Source organism: Schistocerca cancellata, chromosome 4 (assembly GCF_023864275.1).
Source record: "Schistocerca cancellata isolate TAMUIC-IGC-003103 chromosome 4, iqSchCanc2.1, whole genome shotgun sequence".
Classification (NCBI taxonomy): Eukaryota; Metazoa; Arthropoda; class Insecta; order Orthoptera; family Acrididae; genus Schistocerca; species Schistocerca cancellata.
In genome coordinates, this window is record NC_064629.1 from 322,053,563 (window position 1) to 322,079,445 (window position 25,883).

Genomic DNA, 25,883 nt, shown 5'->3' on the forward strand with positions numbered 1-25,883 from the left:
CATATATAATCTCTCACGTGGCAGTATTGTAGTGCCGTTTTTCAAGAGGACAGTGCTTGTCTATGCATGGCCTGTGTCATTGCTCATTCATAAGAGGCGCATGTCACTATGAACTGTCTGTGTGATGTTGAGGTACTCTCATGACCAGATATGTCCTTAGATCTGTCCCTGATGGAACATGTGTGGGACCAGCTCAGATGTTAACTCCGTCTCAGGGTGAGTATACTAGTTCCAACAATATTGTGGGTCAGCTTGCCTCAGGATAGGATACAGTGGTTTCAACACCCTTCCCAGTCAAATCTGTGCATTCATCCTGGCCAAAGGGGGTGAGATGTAACACTAAGTGGGTTCGTACTGCCAAATTCTTCCTAAATTTTACTGTTTTGTAATCAATGAAATAACATCACATACCGTCTCAACCCCTGAAGTTTAGTTTCCTCCCCCTCTCCTGGGTGCTTCACTTTCTTTGTCAGGCAGTGTATTTAAAATTTAACAAGCAGCACTACTTAAATGCAGTGGTTTGAGAGGTTATAACTGTAAATTTAGAAATGTTTTCTAAAGGTAACCTATGCATAGGCTACGAAGAAAATTTTCACACACGCTGTTTAATCAAACTATCAGTTGGCTGTTAACTTCTTACTGCCATAAGATTTAAAGCATATGTGCTTCAGAAATATTTTCTGTGTGAATGAAGGTAGAAACTTCCAGTAAATTTTAACTTGTGCATGGAAACTAAAAGTTTACCTCTGTGCCACTTTAAAGCTGGCAGTTCGTATGACTGCTTGTAGGGATGTCTCTGCTACAACTAGTTTGTTTGTTCATTGCCCTATGTGCATTATGTAAGATAACAATAACACAGCAACAAAAGTCCATCTACATTCTTGATTTTGATAGGTGAAATTCAGTAACAAGTGTGTGCTGTGATTTATGTCAAGAATATGACATTGCACCTCTTATAGCTCAAGGCATTTGTCCATGACACAAGCAGATTCAGATGCTGGTTATTAATGCAAGAGGAGAACTATTGGTTTCCCATGTATGCTTATTTTCAATAAAATGCACACTCACTCACATACTGTACAGAGTGTTAAGTTTTCTGTAATGCAGATGCCACTGCATGTGGACAGATTAGATTAATACTTGTTCCATAGATCATGAATACGACACTTTGTAATGATGTAGAATGTGTCAGTTTAACAAAAGGTTTCTGTATGTGCCATAATTCAAGGTTTTCTTCATTGCTATTTTTATTTTTTATTTATTTTTTGTTGTAAGATTACTAATTTATATCTAACAATCCGTCTGCTGAGTAGGAAGAGTTATCATTGAGAAGCTATTTTAATTTGTTTTTAAATAGTGGTTGGCGATCTATCAGACTTTTGATGCTATCTGGTAGGCTAAGTGACCAAACATTTTTGTGGCTATAATTCACCCCTTTCTGTGCCGAAGTTAGATTTAACCCAAAGTAGAGAAGATCATCCTTTCTCCTAGTGTGGAAGCTATGTACATTGCTATTGCTTTTGAATTAGGTTTGGTTGTTAATAACAAATATCATAAGTATGAGAGAGAGAAGTGTGTGTGTGTGTGTGGGGGGGGGGGGGGGGGGTTGCGAAGCTACTGTGAGTATTCTTAATTCTTCAAATAAATGTCTACAAGATGATCTTGGCTGGGTTTCAACTATTATTCTGATTACATGCTTTTATGTAATGAATACTTCTTTCCTTAACCCATAGTATGTCATACAAAAGCAGTGAATGGAAACAAGCATATTAAGCTAATTTACTTACATGTTCATTGCCAAAATTTGCTTTGATGCTAGTAGCATAAGTAACTGAATGCAAATGTTGCTAAAGATCATCAATGTGTTTCTTCCAGTTCAGTCTGTCATCAATCCACACACCCGAAAATTTGGAATATTCTACCTTAGAGCTACAGACTTCTGTTCAAACTCTACATTTATTAATGGTATTATGCCATTTACTGAACAGAACTGTATATACTTTTTAAATTTTATGAGACTCCATTTGCAGAGAACCACGTAAAAAATTTCTGAAAGATATTATTTAAAATTTTGTCAGCTAGTTCTTGTTTGTTGGATGTGATTACTATACCTGTATCACTAGCAAAAAGTATTAGCTTTGCATCTTCTTCAATAGAGTGGTAAGTCATTAATATATATTAGGAATAATAAGGGGCCCAAGACTGAACCTTATGGAACCCCATTCTTGACATCTCCCCAGTTTGAGAAATCTGCTGATTTTTGCACATCATGTGGACAGTTTATTTCAACCTTCTGTACTCTTCCAGTTATATGTGAATTGCATCCTGGATTTTCCATTGTTAAATATGAGTTAAATCATTTGTGCATTGCCCCACTCGTACCACAATACTTAAGCTTATCTAGAAGAATTCCATGATTTATACAATCAAAAGCAGAGAGATCACAGAAAATCCAAATAGGTGATGTTCAGTTATTCAGAGCATTTAATATTTGATCCGTGAAAGCATATATAGCGTTTTTTGTTGAAAAGCCTTTCTGAAAACCAAATTGGCATTTTGTTAGTGCTTTATTTTTACAAATATGTGAAGGTACTCTTGAATACATTACTTTCCAAGAATTTTCGACAAAGCTGTCAGAAGTGAGATTGGGCGGTAGTTGTTGGCATAAGACCTATCCCCCTTTTTATGCAATGGTTTAACAATAGCATTTTTCAGTCTATCAGGAAAAATGCTCAGTTTCGGTGAACTATTGCATATGTGGCTGAGGATCCTTCTTTCCTGTTGGGAACAAGCTTTTAGTACTTTGTTGGAGATGCCATCAGTTCTACATGACCTTTCACTTTTGAGTGAGTTCATTATTTTCCTGACTTCAGGAGGAGAGCTGGTAGAATATCAATTTTATCAAATTGCATAGGTCGTGCCTATTCCATATATAGCTTTGCCTTTTCTAATGGACATCTGTATCCTGTTTTCTCCACAACATTTAAAAAATGAATATTAAAAATATTTTCAGCCTCTGACCTTTTGTTAATAAATTTTTCATTCGCTTTGATGATAATGTAGTCTTCCTGTTCTGCCGATTGCTCTGTTTTCCTTTCAACAATATTCCTAATTGTTTTAATTTTATTATCAGAGTTGCTAATCTGAGACATAATACACATGCTTCTGGACTTTTTGATAACTTTCCTTAATATAGTACTGTAGTTTTTGTAATATTTGACTGTTTCTGGGTCATTACTCTTGCTTGCTATTAGATACATTTCCCTTTCCCAGTTAAGATATTTTTCTCTCTTTAGTAAGCCATGGGTCTTACATGATTTCTTACAATTATATTTCACTGTTTTCTTGGGGAAAATACTTAAAAATGTCATGAAATAAGTTATACTTTTAATTAGCATCAGGTTCCCAGTACACCTCATTCCAGTCTTAACTGCTGCAAGCTTTCCCTTGTGGCGACTATTGAGCAAGTCGCGTGTAATATCTTTGTTTTGGCGAGCTCTTTGCAGCAGTCTGTGGCCACGTGCGAAAGAGAACACAGATGGACAGAGAATCAAGAATGTATATAACTGTATATGTGTGCTTCCGAGTAGTAAGATAGTGCTTATTAAATGTAGTATAGTGTGCATCATTGGATTCGGCAATCCTACAATGCTAAACCCATACTGGTGACCCCGAATTTTGTTCATGAGTGCTACAACGAACTCTCGTACCATCGAGCAGTACACAATGGATCGCTTACTGCCCACTACACCGCACACATTCCAACTGAGTTTTCCAGTGGACGCTTCGGCATGGTTTTCCAATTATCCACCTTGTGTTCGCAATAGTTCGATGCAGTTCCCGAACACACTGACTAGCTGTACTCAAAAGGACAGTGCTTCCACATTCCCACGTCCAAGTGTGCTGGCATCAGGTGTGAACAATAACTTTCCGTTACCCTACATGAGTCAGCAGTCGTGTGGCAGTGTTCTGTTTTACACACACAAAACTTTGAATGTGAAATTTTTACGTTGAATGTGAACTTTCCACATGTTCAGAGTGCTTAACAATAGCTGACAAAATGTGCTCAAACCCCAGTGGCTATGTTTACGTGTTTCCCAAGGGCCAACGTGAACTTTCCACCTAAATCAGTGGTGGATGCTCTAGACAGGAAATTTCATGTTTATTCCAGAACTCCAGATCCCCGTCGCAGCTCTAGCGTCATCTCTGTGCCATGATAGGCACACATCACATGCCAGACATTAGACTTTGGTCCATCTGTTTTCTCAAACTTCCTCCGGAAGTTCAAATTAAACTTCTCCATGTAACTTCAGTCCCACTAGACGCCAAACTAAAGATCAGAGACCAGGTTTACAACATTCTGCCTGCCCTGCATGCCCCCCCGCCCCCCCCTTTCTCAGGCGGCCCTCAGGCCTCAGGGGTTGGCACACCTGAGCGACAGCTTCCATTCTGCAGTTAAGAGTGAGCATGACTCGCTCCGCGCATGCGCATGTACCCAACGCCACCTGGCAGCCGCCGCCATAACTCCTCTCCTACCAGCACTACTGCAACACCACAGAGGAACCTACAAACAAGACCCCCTCCACTGCTGCTTCGACCTCAGCCAGCGCGACTTCCATTCCCGCTTTGGTGACGCGGCTAAGAAATGTCATTCTCCATGCACTTTCCGAAACTAATAATGTGACCCAATTCAGGCGCTACGGACCGCGTTGCACTGCACAGACGCCTATCACTTAATACTTCATCATCTCATGCGCCAGGACTCTTATACGTGAAAGACACAGTGTCTTGCATTTCATTTCTAGTTGACATGGGGGCCGAGGTTAGTGTGATACCTTTGTGTGCAGGTTTTAAATTTGAGCGTCAGCCTTGCCCCCCTCCCCCACTTTGAGCCCCAATAAGTTCCTGATCCAATCTCATGGAATAACTAATTTAAGCCTTAAACTGCGGGACATTAATACCCCGTTACTGTGGACTTTCGTTATCGCAGAGGTGGATGAACCCGTACTCAGGGTAGATTTTCTCTTAGCCCACGCACTGTCATCCAACCTACAATGAGATACACTAACCTTTAACTCGATAGACTGTACCACTGGTTCAGGTATCTCTTCCCTCTCATCCGAGAGCGACACTCTGTTGTGTGAGCTAGCTGAAACTACTGTTGCAGTGCTCTCTCTTAGATCACACAACAATGAACTTCAGGACAGCAGTGAAGTCCTCCACTTATGCATCGCCGCTGTGCAAGCCAAGCTCACGGATGCTCATAAACAGATTGCCCAGCTGTCGCACACAGCCACACTCTCAACCCCCGCACTGCTTCCTCGCACCTGCTGCTGACGCCGCGTGACATTTCTACTGCCAGACATAAGCTGTGCCCACAACACTACCAAGTACCCCACTGAGCTCTACGACAAGGTCTACCAGTGGAGCACTGCCACTGCTGCTGACCTGCCGGCCTGGGACACACAAGCTTGTCCATTACAGGTTAGTCATAGTGCATCGGGTGCATGTCCATCATCCCCATCCGTGTTCGTGATCAACAATGGTACTGTCCACAGAATCAATACCACAGGAGGCACACCGGTACTTGCAAAGGCTAGACGTTTAAATCCGGAGAAACTTAAACACGCCAAAGCTGTTATTCAGGAACTTTTAGATAGTAAGACTATTCACCCTTCTTCTAATAGTTGGTCGTCATCCATTCATTTGGTGCCCAAGAAAGATGACACTTTCCACCTCTGTGGTGACTGTTGGGTGCTTAACACCAGAAGAATTCTAGATAATTATCCCACCCCAAATATTCAAGAGTTTGCTTCCTAACTGCACAGGGCATAAATTTTCAGTGTAATTGACTGTCACAAGGCGTACCACAAACTGCCAATGGCACCGGAGGACGTTGAAAAAACCGCTATCACCACCCCGTTTGGGTTGTTAGTGTATTTGTTTATGCCGTTCAGCCTTAAAAATGCTGCATAGGCGTGGCATTGGTTCATCAACTCGTTGGTTGGAAAACTGGACTTTGCATATGCCTACCTGGACGACTTGTTAGTTTTTTCTTCCACCCTCGAGGAACATGAACTACATTTAAATACAGTGTTCCAGCTATTAAAAGGAAACAGTGTCACAGTGAACAATGCTAAGTCACAACTCCGCCTCACTAGTGTCACTTTTCTGAGCCACAGGGTTTCTACTGATGGTATCTGCCCCCTACCCGAACGGGTCGAGGCCATTAGTATGGTGCCTTTGCCCAAAGATATACAGGGCCTCTGCCGCTTCCTTGGAACAGTAAATTACTACTGCAGACACAGCCCCCACTCTGGTGACATACAAGCCCCACTGACGGATGCTCTCGCATAAAAAAAAAACACTTTAGGGTCTCGGACAGTCACGTGAACTCCAGATATGCGTCTTGCATTCGATAACGTAAAGTCAGCCTTAAAGATAGCTGTTACGCTCTTTCACCCCATTCCTGGTGCTCCCATCTCACTTACTACAGATGCGAGTGATACAGCAGTGGGGTTGGTACTTAAGCAATCCATGGGTTCTGTTGTACAGCTGCTCAGATTTTTCTCCCACAAACTGTCCGCTTCCCAACGTAAATGGCCGACCTTCGACCAGGAACTGTTTGCTATTTATGCTGATATCAAATATTTTCAAGACGATATCGAAGGTCGCCATCTTGTGGTATTTACCGACCACAAGCCATTGGTATATGCTTTCCGTAACCCAGACAAGGACTCATCCCCGAGACGTTTTCGGCATATGGACCTCATATGTCAGTTTATGAATGACATACATTACGTCAGAGGGGCAGACAATGTTGTCACCGATTTTCCTCGCGTGTCGGTTTTATCTTCACGACTGGACGTCAGTGAACTCCCTAAATTGTAGACAGAGGACACTGACTCGATGCATTGCGCTCCGATGTTAAAACAGCACTCAAACTAGCTGGTGCGACATTTCAACAGGACGCATACGTCTGGTGATTTCCGCACCTCTCCACCGGGACATTTTTAATAGTATCCACGACTTGGCACACCCTGGCATTTGCGCCACCACATGTCTGGTATCTGAACATTTCGTTTGGCAAGGGGTCGCAGTTTGGCGCGAGCTAATGTGATGACTATCGACCAAGTCGCGTGTAATACCTTTGTTTTGGTGAGCTCTTTGCGGCAGTCTGTGGCCGCGCGCGAAAGAGTACACATGTGGACAGAGAATCAAGAATGTATATAACTGTATATGTGTGCTTTTGAGTAATAAAATACTGCTTATTACATGTGGTATAGTGTGCATCATTGGATTCAGCAATCCTACGACACTAAACCCATACCCGAAGAGTTTCAATTTTTAAATTGTTAATTGAACACACATTTTGGAAGACTGTTTTACGTTACTATGGCAACTACTATAACTAGCTGCGCATCATGATACGAAAGACAATTTTTAACAGGCTAATTTTATTTAATTAAATTTATGTTTGGCCTGTGAAAATATTATATATCAGTGTCCTGCTTTTGTATACTTCAAGAGTGCAAGAAGCAATAACTGATGTCTGGTTGAAGGAACCGGATAATACTTCAAGATCATTCTTCTCATCAAACTCTTTCAGAAGATCTACATTGAAATCCCCACAAATAATAATTTGCTTCCCACTGTCTGACCAATACTAGTCCACCATTAAGTGCATTATTGATCACCTGAAGAGAGAGAGAGAGAGAGAGAGAGAGAGAGAGAGAGAGAGAGAGAGAGAGTGTGTGTGTGTGTGTGTGTGTGTGTGTGTGTGTGTGTGTGTGTGTGTGTGTGAATATGATGTGTGGTCAACTCATCGTACACCTAAACCAATGTAACAAAGTGACTGGCAGTGAGTTGTTTAAGAGGCAGCTACTACTGCAACAACCAACCAGAAAACATTCTTTGTCCTGTTATGCGTTTCTTGTTGTCGTGTTACTATGTGATGTGGTTGGCACATGTGGCCACTCACGTAATGGTTTTGACAAGTTTTCATTACGTGTTTCGTGTCTCTATCGAACTAATTTTGTGACAGACTATCTGATCCCCCTGCGGGTATGGGGGTTAGAATAGGCCCAAGGTATTCCTGCCTATCGTACGAGGCGACTAGGAGTTTCACACGTTTCGGCCTTTATGTGATTGTCCCCTTTAGGGTTTGACCTCCATTGTTCAAAATTTTCCCAAAGAGTGAGCCAATTGGGGAAGGGTGCTTTACAGGGTGCATCATGTCCATCATGCATTGAGATCTTTAGCCCACTTTCTCGTTGTTGCATTGCAGTCGTGCCCATTCTCCATCTCTTGGGCGAGGACACCTTCCTGGGTGCGTTTTCCACCATAGACTATGCAGTGTCGCTTTCTGCATCAACGATGACCATGGACTTCTTTGCACCTGATATCCAGCATGGTAGGCAGTCTGTTGTGGTGGAGCCACCATGTACCCTAGTGGTTGTAGCCCCCTGACCACACAGGGATCACTCTGCTGATGACTGCGCTTTTAACTCCCCACATATGCCTAGGGGGTAGATGTCCATCCCCCTGGGGTATCGGGACTCCCGGCAGTGGCCACCCTGCCAGGTGGCCTTTGCTGCGGCTGGGTGGCACATGTGGGGAGGGCCCCTGGTCGGAGTGAGTGGCATCAGGGTGGATGACATGTGATGAAGCATAGTACATCATCTCTTGCTGAAAAACGAGCAGTCTCTAAGCAATCACGAGCTCAATTCAATGCACAGAAGTATGACCCCAAATCATTCCCCTCCAGGCCTCACTATGGGAGGAACGTCAGTCTAAGGATGCCAGCGAATCTTATTCGCCCCGGTACCTTGTATGTTCGAGAGTTGATTGGTCATCTTTCATGCCGATGAAGCCTCAGTTTTTTGTTGAGCATTTAGAGGACAAGTTTGGGGAGGTGGAGGGATTGTCCAAAATGAGGTCTGGGTTAGTCTTGATCAAAACAGCATCCTCTGCCCAGTCATGGACGTTACTCGCTTGTGACAAGCTGGGGGATGTTTCTGTAACCATCACACCCCATAAGAGCTTAAAAATAGTCCAGGGTATCATATTTCACAGGGACCTTCTTTTGTAGTCTGACAATGAGCTGTGCACCAATTTAGAGCAGCGAGGTGTACATTTCTTCTTGCGTTTCCACCGGGGTCCGAAGGATAATCAGGTTGCCACCGGTGCCTTCATCTTGGCGTTTGAGGGTGATACATTGCCCGAGAAGGTCAAGGTGATGGTCTGCCACTGTAATGTAAAGCCCTATATCCCTCCCCCGATGCGGTGCTTTAAGTGTTGCAAGTTCGGCCATATGTCTTACCACTGTACTTCCAGCATCATGTGCCGAGATTGTGGGCACCCATCATATCCCAATACTCCATGTGCACTGCCTCTCATCTGTGTCAACTGCGGAGAGCACCTTTCGCCTTGTTCGCCTGACTGCAGGATTATCCAGAAAGAAAGGGAAATCATGGAGTACAAGACCCTGGACAGACTGACCTAAACTGAGGCTAATAGAAAATTTGTGAACGCCTGCATCCTGTGCATATGACATCGTCTTACGCCACCACTAAAACAGTTCCGGCACCATCAGCTCCGCCAACCCAGGTCACCTCTCAGAGCGAGATTGGGGGGGGGGGGGGGGGGAGGGGGAGGGTTGGCAGCGGCATTTCCCTCCCTGTTGCCCCGCTGACAAACAGAAATTGAAAGCAATATTTTATCTGCAGATTCTAAAAATTGGGTCGTACGTAAAATCTATGAATGAATGCTACAAATAATTCAATACCTTCTCTTGCTGACAGTACGGTTAATTTAACTGATGATAAACAGAAGGCTGAAATACTAAACCAAGCCTTCAAAAACTCGTTTACGGTAGCGGACTGCAGCACCATTCCCCCTTCCAATTATGGAACAAATGAAAGGATGGCTGACATAGTGTTTAGTGTATCTGGGATTGTAAAACAGTTGAGATCCGTAGATGCCAGGAAGGCATCTAGCCCAGACGGTATCCCTTTATGATTTTATGTTGACTATGCTACAAATATAGCACCATTCTTATCCATCATCTATCAGGGATCATTGTAACAGCGGAAAGTTCCATAGGACTGGAAGAAGGCCCAGGTCATAGCGATCTATAAAAAGGATAGACAATTGTACAATTGGATGCACATACTTACTGGCCAATTTTACTGACATCGATTTGTTATTGAATCCTGGAACATATTTTGTGTTCAGACATAATGACCTTCCTAGACTCTGAGAATCTCATCTGCAGAAACCAGCACGGTTTTAGGAAACAGCGGTCATGCAAGACACAGCTGGCCCTCTTTGTGCATGATATACAACAGGCTATAGATACCGGCTCCCAGGTTGATGCCATATTTCTCCACTTTCGAAAGCTGTTCGACTCAGTACTGCACTGTCGCTTGCTACAAAAAGTGCGTGCTTATGGTCGATCCGATGACATATGTGGTTGGATAGAAAGTTTTCTAACACGGGAAGCAGTATGTCGTCCTGAACTTCAACAGAAACAAGAGTAACTTCAGGTGTGCACCAGGGCAGCATAATAGGTCCTCTGCTTTTCACTATTTACATAAACAACCTTTTTGATGGTATTGACAGCTGCCTTAGACTTTTTGCCTGTAATGCTGTAGTCTATAGGAAAGTAGTATCACACGAAAGTTGTGAACAAATCAATGAGGATTTGCAGAAAATAAATGCGTGGTGTAATGACTGGCAGTTATCTCTCAATATTAGTAAGTGTAACCTACTGCGTATAACAAGGCGAAAATCCCCACTAATGTACAAGTACAAAATAAATGCCCAGTCTTTGGAAGCGGTAATGTCTGTCAAGTATCTGGGTGTGACTATTCGAAATGATATCAAATGGAATGATCAGATTGCACAAGTAACATGTAAGGTGAACTCTAGATTGCGGTTTATTGGTAGAAACCTGAAGCGATGCAGTCCTTCAACAAAGGAAATAGCTTACAATACATTAGCTCATCCAGTCTTGGAGTATTGTTTGTCTGTATGGTACCCTTACCAATTGGGTCTGATTCAAGATATTGAGAAGGTCCAAAGAATAGCGGTAAGATTTGTGACTGGTACATTTAGCTATTGCGAATGCGTTACAAATCTCATAGAAAGTTTGAAGTGGGATACACTTGCAGATAGACGGCGCGCTAAACAGAAGGGGCTGCTCACTAAATTCCTAAATCCGATCTTCACTGAGGATGTGGAGCATATATTATTAGCACCAACTTTCAAACCATGCAATGATCACCATTCAAAGGTAAGGGAAATAAGAGCTCGTACTGAGGAGTTCAGATAGTCATTTTTCCCTCGCGCGATCCCTGAGTGGAACAAAGGGGGGGAATACGACTTTGGTGGGAACTGTGCCCTCCGCCACACACCGCTTGGTGGCTAGCGGAGTATATATGCAGATGTAGATGTAAATCTACTTTGAGAGCAACCCCCCCCCCCAACCATCAGCGTCATCTTTCCCCACTTCTAAGCCGGAGAAGCGTAAGTCTTCTTCGGTTTCTCTCCCTAGGAAGGGGTCCCTTGAGTCACTTCCTTCCCAGGTTTCTTCTAGTGGGAAAGATGACACCCATCAGTGGCTGAAGAGCCCAAAAGGAAATGGTTGTAGGGCTTCAAGCTCATCCTCTGTCTCGGAGACTGAACCAGTGAAGTCCTTCCAGCCAGAGAGACCCAAGAAGCAGCGAGAGAAATCCAAAAATAAAACCCCTAAGACCAAGGAAATTGAGGTGGCACCCACACCACCGCTACCTACAAGCTCTGCGGCTGAGGATGGGGTGGAGATTTTGGCGTCTGCTGAGGACCTAGATCTCACCAGACCCTCAGATGCAATGGATATAGACAGCTCAGGCAATAAATCGGTGGCAGCAGGTGACTCTGAGGCGTAAACTGCCTCATTGAATGTTCCATGCCTTCCCAGTCTCATGATGTCGTCTTCCAGTGGAATTGTGGCAGTTTTTCCCACTGCCTGGCTGAGCTATGGCAACTTTTAAGCTATACGCCTGCTATCTGCATTGCTCTCCAGGAAACCTGGTTCCCAGCAATGCAGACCCCTGCACTCCACAGCTATAAGGGATATTACAGGAACCGTAACGACTATAATCGAGTGTCAGGTGGAGTTTGTGTTTGTGTCCTAAACTCGGTTTGTAGTGAACATGTGCCCCTTCAAACCCCTCTTAAAGCTGTGGCTGTCAGAAAAAGAATGACACAGGAAATAACTGTCTGCAATGTATATATTCCTGCAGATGGTGCAGTACCCCTGAATGTATTAGCTACACTGATTGATCAACTCCCTAAACCTTTCCTACTTCTGGGAGATTTTAATGCCCATAACCCTTTGTGGGGTGGTACCATGCTTACTGGCCGAGGCAGAGAGGTTGAAAGTTTACTGTTGGAATTCGACCTCTGCCTCTTAAATACTGCGTCCGCCACACATTTCAGTGTGGCTCTGGTAGTTACTTGGCCATTGATTTATCAATTTGCAGCCCAGGACTTCTCCCATCTATCTACTGGAGGGCACATGATAATCTGTGTGGTAGTGACCACTTCCCCATCTTCCTGTCACTGACCTGGCATCAGGCACATGGATGCATGCCCAGATGGGCTTTGAACAAGGCGGACTGGGGAACTTTCACCTCTGCTGTCACCGCTGAATCTCCCCCATATGGTAACATATATGTGATGGTTGAGCAGGTGACTAGTACAATTGTTTCTGTGGCAGAAAACGTGATCCCTCTCTCTTTAGGGTGCCCGAGGCGTAAGGCAGTACCTTGGTGGTTGCTGGAAGTTGCTGAAGGAATTACGGAGCGTCGGCGAGCTCTACAGTGGCATAAGCGGCACCCTTCCCTGGAGCACCTCATAGCCTTTAAACAGCTCCGTGCCCGTGTTCGCTACCTTATCAAAGAATGGAAGAAGGAGTGTTGGGAGGGATACTTCTCCACCATTGGGTGCCACACATCACCTTCCCAAGTCTGGGCAAAGATCAAATGTCTTTTCAGGTACCGGGCCCCAATAGCTGTCCCCGGTGTTACCATAAACCAATAGTTATGTACTGACACAACGTGATTGCCGAGCACTCTGTTCGAGCTTCTGCGTCAGAGAATTATACGCCAGCTTTTCTCACACTCAGATGGCGTCTGGAAGGGAACGTCCTCTCATTCATTATATGCTGCAGTGAATCCTATAACGCCCCATTTACAGAGTGGGAGCTCCTCAGTGCCATTGCACATTGCCCCGACACAGCTCCTGACCCTGATCGCATCCACAGCCAGATAGATCAAACATCTCTCATCTTCTCGTCATCTTCAACCTGATCTGATACGATGGTGTCTTTCGATCGCAATGGTGGGAGAGCACCATCATTCCGGTGCTCAAACCCGGTAAAAGTCCGCTTGATGTGGATACCTATCGGCCCATCAGCCTCACCAACATTCTTTGTAAGCTGCTGGAACGTATGGTATGTCGGCCGTTGGGTTGGGTCCTGGAGTAACATGGCTTGCTGTCTCCATGTCAGGGCAGCTTCTGGCAGGGTCGCTCTACCACTGATAATCTTGTGTCCATCGAGTCTACCATCCGAACAGCCTTTTCCAGACAGCAACATCTGATCAATTCCTAGGTCTGGTTTTCGATGCTAGATTGACTTGACTCCCTCATTTTTGTCAGCTTAAGCAGAAGTGGTGGCAGCACCTCAATGCCCTCCGTTGCCTGAGCAACACCAATTGGGGTGCAGATCACTGTATGCTGCTGCAGCTCTACCGAGCCCTTGTCCAATCCCGAATTGACTATGGGAGTGTGGTTATGGTTCGGCAGCGCCTTCAGCATTGCATTTACTCAACCCTGTGCACCACTGTGGGGTTTGATTAGCGACAGGAGCTTTCTGGATGAGTCTGGTGACCAGCGTACTGGTGGTGGCTGGTGTCCCTCCACTTCAGATTGGACGTGCACAACTGCTCGGCAGTTACGCAGCACACATTCATATTTCCCCTGAGCATCCGAATTACTGTCTCCTTTTCCTGCCCGCGGCAGTCCATCTCCCACATCGGTGGACCAGATTTGGGCTAACGATTGCAGTTTGCGTGCGGTCCCTTCTCTCCGAAGTGGAGTCCTTCCCTTTACCACCTCTTCTTCTGGTCCACTGACATATGCCTTCGTGGTGTAGGCCTCGGTCGCAGCTTCGTCTGGAACTTTTGCATGGCCCTAAGGATTCCGTTAACACCGCCACTCTCCGCTGTCACTTCCTCTCGGTTCTTTGCGTGTTCCGGGGCTCTGAAGTGGTTTACACCAACAGCTCGATGGCTGATGGTCACATAGGATTCGCATATGTTCAAGGACATATTGAGCTGCACTCCTTGCTAGTTGGCAGCAGATTTTTCACTGCAGAGCTGGTGGCCATATCTCGTGCTCTGGAGTACATCTGCTCATGCCCTGGTGAGTCATTTCTTCTGTGTACTGACTCATTGAGCAGTGTACAAGCTATTGAGCAGTGCTACTCTCGTCACCCTCTGGTAGCGTCTATTCAGGAGTCTGTCTATGCTCTGGAACAGTTCCGCCATTCCATGGTGTTTGTGTGGACCCCAGGACTCGTCGGAATCCCCGGCAACGAATTTGCCGACAGGCTGACCAAACAGGCAACACGGAAACTGCTTCTGGAGATAAGCATCTTCGAAGCTGAACTGCGTTCTGTCTTACACCGCAGGGTCTTCCGGAGATGGAATGGCATAACAGTACGCACAACGAACTTCGTGTCATTAAGGAGACTATGAATGTGTGGATGTCTTCCATGCAGGCCTCTCGCAGGGAATCAGTTGTCCTCTGCTGGCTCTGCATTGGTCATACATGGCTAAGGCTGGTATTACACTATCAAATTTCTTTGTCAAAGATTTGATCAAATATTCCGTCAAATATATTTGACAAAGATCTTTGACGTAGCGCTAGAAGGGGTATTACACTGTCATCAAATTTTTCGTCAAAGTTCAAGATGGCTGACAACAACTTGTTATTAACCGCAGCAGTTGCACGTACCGCAATTGCATTGTGTGCACATGCGGAAAAGAAGTGGGGAAAAAGGAACCATACATACAAGGTTGACAGTCTTAAATTCCTGGGATTACAACTTGATAATAAATTCAGTTGGGAGGAGCACACCACAGAACTGCAGAAACGCCTTAACAAATCTGTATTTGCAATTCGAGTTTTAGCAGACATAGGCAACATAAAAATGAAAAAGCTTGCATACTTTGCCTACATTCATTCCATAATGTCATATGGTATATTATTTTGGGTTAAATCTTAAGGTCAAACAAAAGTTGTCAGAGTCCAAAAGCGTGTAATACGTATTATTTGTGGAGTAAATTCACGGACGTCCTGCAGAAACCTCTTCAAAGAACTGGGTATACTAACTACTGCCTCTCAGTATATTTACTCCTTAATGAAATTTGTCCTAAATAATATATCTCTTTTCCAGCAAACAACTCAGTTCATACATACAATACCAGGAACAAAAATGATCTGCACAAGGACTTAAAAGCACTTACTTTAGTTCAAAAAGGGGTCCACTACTCAGGAACACTCATTTTCAATAATTTGCCAGGAAACAAAAAATTTAGTTACAAATAAAGATCAGTTTAAAAGGAGCCTGAAAGACTTACTAGTGGCCAACTCCATTGACGAAATTTTTAATAGAAAAATGATGTATTTATTCATACTATTAGTATTGTTATTTCAGATTAAAAAAATTGACATGTTCCACATCCACGAGGATCTCCTCAGTACGGATCTATGGAACAAAAAAACTAATCTAATCTGGGTGAAGCCGTGGGTTTTACGACGACACGATAAAAGCATTCAACAAAACTTGTTAGGTGAGCTTACAGTGGAAGATGTCAAGTCGTACATCAATTACTTAAGAAGGGATGAGTATACATTTCTGTATGTGCTCAGTGAAGTGTATCCTCATATCACAAAGCACAATATTCACTTAAGAACTGCTACATCTTCAGAAAACAGGCTCACTGTAACACTTCGATTCCTTGCTACAGGAGAGGGTTATGTTAGGTTAGGTTCGGTTCGGTCAGGTAAGGTCAGGTCTACAATCTTCTTAATCTATTTACAGCCTCACGCTGTAAAGCGCCTCATCAGCTTCATACATCTCTATTAATTTTGTAGTTGTTGGCACACATCAATTGTATTTACCGGCAATGTTTATAAAAAAACTAAAGACGACAGAATGCTGCAGCAATGCTAGTGCTCCATGTGGTAACATGTCACATTGCAGTTAACAGAAGACAAGCGATTTCTTTGATCAAATCTACAGCGAGGCCCCAGATTTGATCAAATATTGGACGACATTTGACAAAGTTCTTATTACACCATCAAATATCTTTGTCAAAGAAATTTGGTAGTGTAATATCAGCCTAATGCATGGTTACATTCTCCATCGCGAGGACCCACCTCAGTGTCGTTGTGGCTCTCAAATGACAGTTGTCCACCTCTTGCTGGACTGCCCACTTTTAGCTGCTCGGCGGCAGACTTTTAACTTTCCCACCACCCTGCCTTTGGTGTTGGGCGACAATGCCTCCACAGCAGCTTTAGTTTTACGTTTTATCCATGAGAGTGGGTTTTATACTTCGATGTAAATTTTAACGCATGTGTTCTTTGTCCGTTTGTGTCCTCCACCGTAGTGCTTCTACGGTGGAGGTTTTAATGTGTTGCAGAGTGGCTAGTTTTCCCTTTTTATTCTCGTGGTCGGCCAGCCACTGTAATCTGCTTTCATGTTTTACTCTCTTCTGTTTCTATTGTCTCTGTTGCTTTCTTGTCCTCTTTTGTTCCTTTTAGTGTTCGTTGTCTTCCCTTCGTTCTTGTGGCTTTTCCTTTTTCTCCATTTTGTGTTATATGTTTCGTCCGTATTATTCTCACACTTGTGGGATTGTTTTATTAGGAACAAGGGACTGATGACATTGTAGTTTGGTCCCTTTCCCTTCCTTTAAACCAACCAACCAACCAACTAACAGAATATCTGAAGACAGTCACAGTGAAAGTGTGCAGAAAAATGTGGTTGCTGAATGTAGAGTTCAGCATTTTGTCAGTTTGTGTGAACAGATATGCAGGAATATTTTGATAGGGACCATGGGGTGTTTTTTTTCCTCTTTGCAAGGCAGAATTATTCAGTGGTAACAATTTTTTGTTAGTAATTGTGAAGTACCATAGTTTAAGGGACATGTGGACACAGTTATTGAATGAAGTGGCATTGCATGGCACTCTCAGTTTATAAGAGATATTATGAGGGCACCATTTGGAAACAGTGTGGCTGGATGGAATGTAGATTAATGCTGATAATTGTTTCAGAAAAAGACTGGATAGACTATAGTTTTTGTAGAATTACTGCTGTTTACATGGTAAATGGTGCAAAAATTCTCTCCTACACATTGGAACTTCATAAAGTTTCAAATCAAAAATTTATTAGCCAAGGAAAACAAATAATTATGAAGTGAAGTGAATCATGAGCTTTAATTGGTTCATGTGACAGTGTAAATATAACAGGCCCTTTGTAATTGGCATTGATAATGTCCTATATCACACTGTTGTTGGAGATGGAATTCAAACTATGGCAATGAAAAAAGGCAACAGTGTTTTCTAGTCAGTTCATCTCTGTGTGGATGTGCAGGGTTTGTACAGTTTCCACCATACAAAAAAGACAAGTTAAAAGAAATTGTTGACCGTGTGGCATTCTGTAATAAAAGTATAGATGTTCATTTCAGCTCGTCTGATCTATGATTAATATTTCAGAAAATAGCTATTCTGAGCTTAAGGATGGTTCCAATTAATGTCCAGCCATCCAGATTCAGATTTTCCATGATATCCCTAAATCACTTCAGATGAATGAGCGTGGAAGCTATAAGTGATTTTTCCTTACATAAACAGTGTTTTAATTTGCTGATGCCATTGATGTCTTGTTGTAGAAGGTGCACTGCTGTACTCACAACATAAACCATGCCACACAGTTGTAACTGAATTGCACCTGTTGAAGTAGAGAACACTAAAGCCCTTTCTTGCTGTGTTGTGTCACTATCTCAACTTGATGCACATTGTGTAATAAATGAACAAATCGGTGAGGTTGTTGTACCAAGGATACGACTACAAGCCACCATGTGAATTGCAAACTTGCGATTGACACTGAGGTAAGCTTTTAGTTTCTGTGCACAAGTTAAAATTTCCCCAAAATTTCTATCTTCATGTATGTAGAAAATAGTATTGTGAAAACAAATCTTTCTGAAACACCTTTGCTTTAAACCATATGCCAAAGCAATATGTCCACTACCAGCTGCTATTTTAAGTTGCTTATGCGAAAATTTTCATTGGAGAATATGCTTCAGTCACCTATCAAAACACTTCTACATTTACATTTATATTCTGTACCATTACTGCATTTAAGTGGTACAGGTCGAGCAGTATGTATGGCAACAGATATAAATGATAAACAAAATTTCAGACTTCATTTTAATTAATTTGTGTTGGTGTGTATTCAGCTGCTTGTTTGTTGATAATGACACTTTTGTGGAAAATGTGCAGCAGTAGATTTGGGCATCTTTGGAAGGATTCAGTGACAATCATATTAGAGTATCCTAAATTGAACTTTAAGTTCATAATTAGCAATACAACCTGTAAATGTTAAGATATTTTTGAATTTTCAGAAAAGTTTATTGATGTGTACAGATTTGTTTAATACAATGATTGGCAAAAGATCATTTAACAGAATTCATGCCTTCATTTAATATTATTAGCAAGACTTCAATGTATGCAGGAGGTCTGATTAGCTGGCGTGTAAACTACTCAGATATGGTAAGGAATTGGTATTATTCTGAGCTTGTAGTCATGAAAGCTTTTTCAGCAGGTATTTATCATTTGAAAAGGAATTTATTACTATAGGAACTTAAAACCTATGGGCATGCAGCATTCTCTTTGACAGCATTTGTATTTAATGTATGTAATTATGAGTAACATGCAAATAACTGCTGTAACTTTTGAATCTTCTAATCCTCTCAACTGTCCTTTTACAGAGACACAATTAACTTCGATTTACTAATGTCGTCTAGTGAATTGGGGATTGTGCTGGTTGACCACCATGCCCTCTCTGATAAGGACACTTCTCTTAAGCCGTATGTGATTGAGGTTATTGATCACAGACCTCTTGATCCGGATTGGCAGTGGGAGAATGTAAAAAAGACCATGGAGACTGTTGGTTCATGTGCAACGCTGGTAGCTGAATTAGTGATTACTCAAAATGAATTTCCAGTGCCAGAAGAAGTTCTGATGTTACTATATGGTAACTAAATCTGTAACTTTTTAAATATTAATTTTACTGTAACCGTAAAGCATATCCCCCACCTCTTTTCACAGTCAGTTGTCACTTTCCCTGAATTATTTGGTTGTACTATAGCTGTGCATGTTTTAATATCTTAAATTAGAAATTGGGTGTAGTAATAAGATGCTTCTGGTACTTCACTCTACATGTGATTGAACAGTATGTTTTCAATGTTAAAATTGTAGTGGGGTCATTCCATGTCAAGTCACCCAGGCCTTGACACCAACCATGTCAGATTTTGATGAAACTTGGTACAATTACTTCTTTTATCATCCTGAAAGCACTTGTAAAATTTTATCTCGTACGGTTTTTTTTTTATAAATTTTTAAAGTTTTTAGATTTGGCGTTGTTTCAGCAGTCGGAAATCGTAACTTAAACGTGTCCTCACAACTAAAAAAATTTGTGTATTAAAGAATACTCAAGATACCAGTATGAAATTTTGGAATAAGTTTGTGTATTATATCTAAATGTTAAAAAAATTGCCATAAAGATATATTAAAATCTTCCAAATGAAATGACCTGATAGAAAGCTCAAATTTGTTTTAAAATACTCTTAATTGTATAGGCTATTAGATAAAAGAAAAATTATGTTGGCTTTTTAACCTGTTTAATAGTTATCTAAATTTTAAAATAATATTAATTATATTTTAAAAATAAAAAGTGCCAAGTGACTTAGACACCGAAAATAAGTTTTTGTCTTCTTGGAGTAACAATGTTCGCTTGGAGTTTGTTTTGTTACTCCTGTGTTTTGAAGTAAAAAATTATTACAGTGTTAAATAGTGCTTGGATAGTATTTTATTAAGTTTATTCGAACTTTCAGTAAGTACTGTTACTTAGTTTACAGAGATTCTTTTCCAATATCCTATAAAAGTAACCAGAACAGTAATCAGACCAAAAGTGAAATCAGTATGTCAGATATTCAAACCTGTAGCGTAGGGTTATTTAAAAAATCTGACTGTTTCCAAACCACCTACACACCTTCAAAAAAGTTACAACTGGTATCTGAATTGAGTGAGGAAGAAAAAGATTTGATCCACTTACGATCTGGAATTAATCTGTGTGAATTTAAGAATATATGTTCACACAACAGCTACTACTTTTTAAATGTTTTTGAAAAGTATCAAACAACATGTGTAGACCCACTAAAAAAACACAAAAAGCCTATCAAAAAATCGTTGAGAAGTGTAGGCTTGGATCTTTCTAAACAGTTACTGACAAAAAATATTAGCATAAAACCTGGACAAAAGCTTTGCTCAACATGCCGTAACTTTTGTGAGGAAAAATTAAGAGTTGAAGTCAATGAAAGTGAAACAGATGATGAAGTCATGGTTCAGTTAGAATAATTGAAATCCAGAAATGAATCCCTCGTACAAACAAACATTGCTCTTGATAATTTAGGTTTAACACCGATAAAGCTTCATGGCTTGTCAGAACAAAGTAAAGGGTCTTATTTTAAAAGGAAGGTTAGCAGTATTGAAAAGACTGCAAAAAAGGCGGTTTCAAAAGCATTAAAATATGATGCACCAAGTTCTGATGATGACGAAGAAGATACAAGTGTGGTTGAGAAAGCAAAGGATTTTGATGTAATGATTTCTCTTATGAAAGAGAAGATTTCATCTGTTGGGAGGTCTAGAAAAATCCAGATTCTTGGAGTCGAAATAAAGTGATGAAAGAACTTAATTTAAGTGAGTACATGGTGCAACAAGCTAGAAAGCTAAAATCTGAAAAGGGTATTTTGGAAACTCCTGGTCCAAAAAAAGGTAAAACTCTTTCTGAAAATACAGTAAGAGTTGTAACAGATTTTTATGAAAACGATGAAAGTTCCAGAGTGCTACCTGGAACAAAAGACAAAGTAAGTGTTCAAAAAAATTTGTACATGCAAAAAAGACTCATTTTGTGTAACTTGAGAGAACTCTATTATTCTTTCAAATGGGAGAATCCCGAGGTAGAAGTAGGATTTTCAAAATTTTGTTTCTTGAGACCTAAATGGTGTATCCTTGCTGGTGCTGCAGGCACACACACTGTATGTGTATGCAGTATCCACCAGAATGTTAAACTATTACTGGATGCTGTGAAAATTGAAGAATCTTATAAAGACCTAATTAAGATGCTTGTGTGCAACACGGAAAACCAGAACTGCATGCTACATCATTGCGACAGCTGTCCTGCAAATACTGCGCTAACTGAGTACTTAACTGAAAAACTAAGTGAAGATTATGATTGAGAAGAAGAAATTGTAATCAGTCAGTGGGTTAACACAGACAGGGCAGAAATGGTCAAACAGTCTATCAGTGTTGAAGACTATATTTCTTTATTGGTTAGGTCATTGGAAAAGCTCACCCCGCACTCGTTTATAGCAAAATCCCAATCAGCAGCCTTTAAAAGATTGAAAAAAGACCCACCACCCAAACAGCAATTATTGTGATGGATTTCAGTGAAAATTATTCCTTTGTTATACAAAATGAGATCCAAAGTTACCACTGGAATAGAGGTGGTTGTACTCTACACACAACAATGTTTTTGTTTCCAACCACTGTTTTATTAGTGATGACCAAGAACATGACACTGGTTTTGTTAACTTTGTACAAAAAGAAATTACAAAGTGGCTGTCATTACATCATACTGACATTGACTCAGTTCACTACTTTACAGATGGTTGTGCTGGGCAGTACAAAAATAGAAACAGTTTTAAAAATTTGACGGAACACTTGAGAGACTTTAATTTGAAGGCCCAACACTCTTTTTTTTGCAACAAGTCGTGGGAAGTCAATTTGTGATGGCCTAGGAGGAACTATTAAAAGAATTTTAAGGAAAGCCAGTCTACAGCTTTCAGACGAAGAACAAATAATGACAGCAATCAATGTGTACAAGTTTTGTGAAAAAAATATTGAAAACATTCATTTTCACTTTGTTGAGAAAAAAGAAGCTGATTTGCTACGGTTAAAACTAGAAAAAGGTTTTTCAGCAACCCGAACCATTCCCGGAACAAGAAGATTACATAACTTCAAACCACTTCCAACAAACAACTTTGAAATTAGTAGGACTACAGATAGTGTAAAACCCTCGTTAGTCTTTTCTTTCCATCCTTCTTCTGATTGGGTTCGTGTTGAACCATCCAGAAATAGCTATGTGGCTGCAAATTATGATGGTAACTGGTACTTTGGACTGGTAAAAACAATATTCAATGATGAAGAAGATGCAGAAATTCTATTTCTACATCCTTCAGGACCAGCTGCATCATTTTATTGGCCTGAAAGAGAAGATTCTTGGATAGTGCCTTTGGAGCACATAGTCTGTGTAGTAGACACACCTCAATCAAGCGGCACTGGAGGAATGTATTACTTCAAAAAAGACTGTATCAAAAGAACTGAAAGCTCATGGATGAAGTGGAAAAACAGTTTGAATCAGCATTAATGTTTATTAAAAAGACAAAATTACTCAAAAAATTCAATGTTTCAAGCAATCAGTTGGGTTATACATGAGTGTCGTAAGTACACTATCTTTGTACATAATTCTAATGTAATCTACTATAATTAATAAACATGTTAAAAAGCCCTCATTATTTTTGTTTTATCAAGTAGCCTATATGTTTAAGAGTAAATTAAAACAAATTTGAGCATTCTATCAGGTCTGAGACTCTAGATATTACAATTCTTATAAAACAAAACACCTGGGAAAAAAACGTATTTTTTTCATAGAAAATATTAATATATTTTAATAGTATCATTTTTATCTTCAAATATGTATAATAAATAAACTTGCTGCAAAAATTCATGATGTTATCAAAAAGAGTTTTTAAGATAAGCAATTTTAAAGTTTTGAATACAAATTAAATTTACTATTTCCGAAGGTTCGGAAAACGCAAAACATAAAAACTTTAAAAATTTATAAAAAAAACTATAAGAGATACAGCAAAAAAAAATTAGCAGGTGTTGTCAGGATGGTGTTAGAACCATTTGAGCCAAATTTCATTAAAATCTAAGGAGGTGGGTGTAAAATTTATTTTTTATTGGGGGATTTGTTATGGAATGACCCAGTGCAAAATGCGGCTAAATGGATGAGGGCATGGTGACAAGTAATGCCTCCGAATCCTTTATGTGAAAACTTTTAAAGCTTTCTGAATAAAACAAACATTATTAATATTCTACATCACTATTCAAGTAAAGTTTTGGAAACAGATGAAATCAGGTGGACCAAACTGGGACTACTGGGACATTGGGACTCCCGGCAATGTCCATCCTGCCAGGTGGCCTTTGGCGATTGCGTGGCGCCCGTGGGGAGGGTCCCTGGTCGGAGTAGGTGGCATCAGGGTGGATGACACGCGATGAAGTGTAGTCCATCATCTCTTGCTGGTGGTGAAACACCAGCAGCCTCTAAGCGTTCAGAAGCTCAATTCAACACACAGAAGTATGACCCCAAATCATTCCCCTCCATGGCCACACCATGGGAGTAACGTCAGGCTAAGGATGGCAGCGGATCTTATTCATCCCGGTACCTTGTATGTTTGAGAGCTGTTGGGATATCTTTCATGATGATGAAGCCTCATTTTTTGTTGAGCATTTAGAGGACAAGCTTGGGGAGGTGGAGGGATTGTCCAAAATGAGATCTGAGTCAGTCTTGATCAAAACAGCATCCTCTGCTCAGTCACGGGCATTACTCGCTTGTAACAAGTTGGGGATGTTTCTGTTACCATCACGCCACATAAGAGTTTAAATAAGGTCCAGTGTATCATATTTCATAGGGACCTTCTTTTGCAGTCTGTCTATGAGCTGCACCCCAATTTAGAGCGGCGAGGTGTAAATTTCATCTGGTGTGTCCCACAGGGTCCGAAGGATAATCAGGTTGCCACCGGTACCTTCATCTTGGCCTTTGAGGGTGATACATTGCCCGAGAAGGTCAAGGTGATGGTCTACCAGTGTGATGTAAAGCCCTATATCCCTCCCCCAATGCGGTGCTTCACATGTTGAGATTACGGACAACCATCACATCCATATACTCCATGTGCTCCGCCTCCTATCTGTGTCAAATGCGGAGAGCACCATTCACCTTGCTTGCCAGACAGCAGGATTCTCCAGAAAGAAAGGAAAATCATGGAGTACAAGACCCTGCACTGACTGGCCTACACTGAGGCTAGTAGAAAATTTGAATGCCTGCATCCTGTACGTATGTCCTCGTCCTACACCGCCGCTACAACAGTTCTGGCATCATCAGCTCCGCCAACTCCAGTCGCCTCTCAGAGCCGGAAGACTGCACCTGCCCTTTTGATGGTGGGAGGGGGGGGGGTCTGTCCCCACTTCTAAGCAGGAGAAGCATAAGTCTTCTTCGGATTCTCTCGCTAGGAATGGGTCACTTGGGTCACTCCCTTCCCAGGTTTCTGCTAGTGGGGAATATGACACCAACCAGTGGCTGAAGAGCTCAAAAGCAGCTGGTTGTAGGGCTTCATGCTCATCCTCAGTCCCGTAGACTGAGCCAGTGAAGTCCTCTCAGTCAGGGAAACACAAGAAGCAGCAGGAGACATCCAAAAAGAAGACCCCTAAGACAAAGGAAATAGCAGTGGCACCCACACCACCACTACCTATAAGTTATACGTCTGAGGATGGGGTGGAGATTTTGGCATCTGCTGAGGACTTAGATCTCGCCAGACCCTCAGACACAATGTATATAGACTTCTCAGGCAATAAGTAAGTGGCAGCAGGTGACTTTGAGGCCACAATGAATGTCCCATGCCTTCCCAGTCTCACAATGATGTCGTCCTCCAGTGGAATTGCGGCGGTTTTTTCCACCACCTGGCTGAGCTACAGCAACTTTCCACCAGATTTCTGCATTGCCCTTAAGGAAACCTGGTGGCCGGCAATGCGGACCCCTTCCCTCCGTGGGCATAAGGGTTATCACAGGAACCATAGTAACTATAATAGTGTGTCAGGTGGAGTTTGCATCTATGTCCTGAACTCAGTATACAGTGAACCTGTGCCCCTTCAAACCTCACTTGAAGCTGTGGCTGTCAGGATAAGGACAACATAGGAAATAACTGTCTGCAATGTATATTTTCCTCCAGAAGGTGCAGTATCCCTGAAAGCATTGGCTGCATTCATTGATCAACTCCCTAAACCTTTCCTCCTTTTGGGAGATCTTAACGCTCATAACCCCTCGTTGGGTGGTACAGCTATAACTGGCCGAGTCCGAGATGTCAAAAATTTACTGTCACAACTCAGCCTCTGTGCCTTTTAAATACTGAGGCTGCCACACATTTCAGTGTGGCACATGACACATATTCGGCCATTGATCTCTTGGTTTGCAGTCCTGGCCTTCTCCCATCTATCCACTGGAGAGCACGTGTGGACCTGTGTGGTAGTGACCACTTCCCCATCTTTGTGTCACTGCCCCGGTGTCAGACCCACGGATGCCTGCCCAGATGGGGTTTAAACAAGGCGGACTGGGAAACTTTCACCTCTGCTGTCACCCTTGAATCACCCCCACATGG

At 41.9% G+C, this 25,883-nt stretch overlaps 1 protein-coding gene across 1 annotated transcript in view; it reads left to right on the forward strand.

Annotated features, from left to right (window-relative positions):
- Window positions 1-25,883, forward strand: part of LOC126184750 (exopolyphosphatase PRUNE1) — a 188,149-nt gene that overhangs the window by 6,143 nt on the left and 156,123 nt on the right. Inside the window, exon 3 of the mRNA XM_049927290.1 lies at window positions 19,098-19,363. Within this exon, the coding sequence (XP_049783247.1) occupies window positions 19,098-19,363 (266 nt within the window). The remainder of the gene's footprint in view (window positions 1-19,097; window positions 19,364-25,883) is intronic.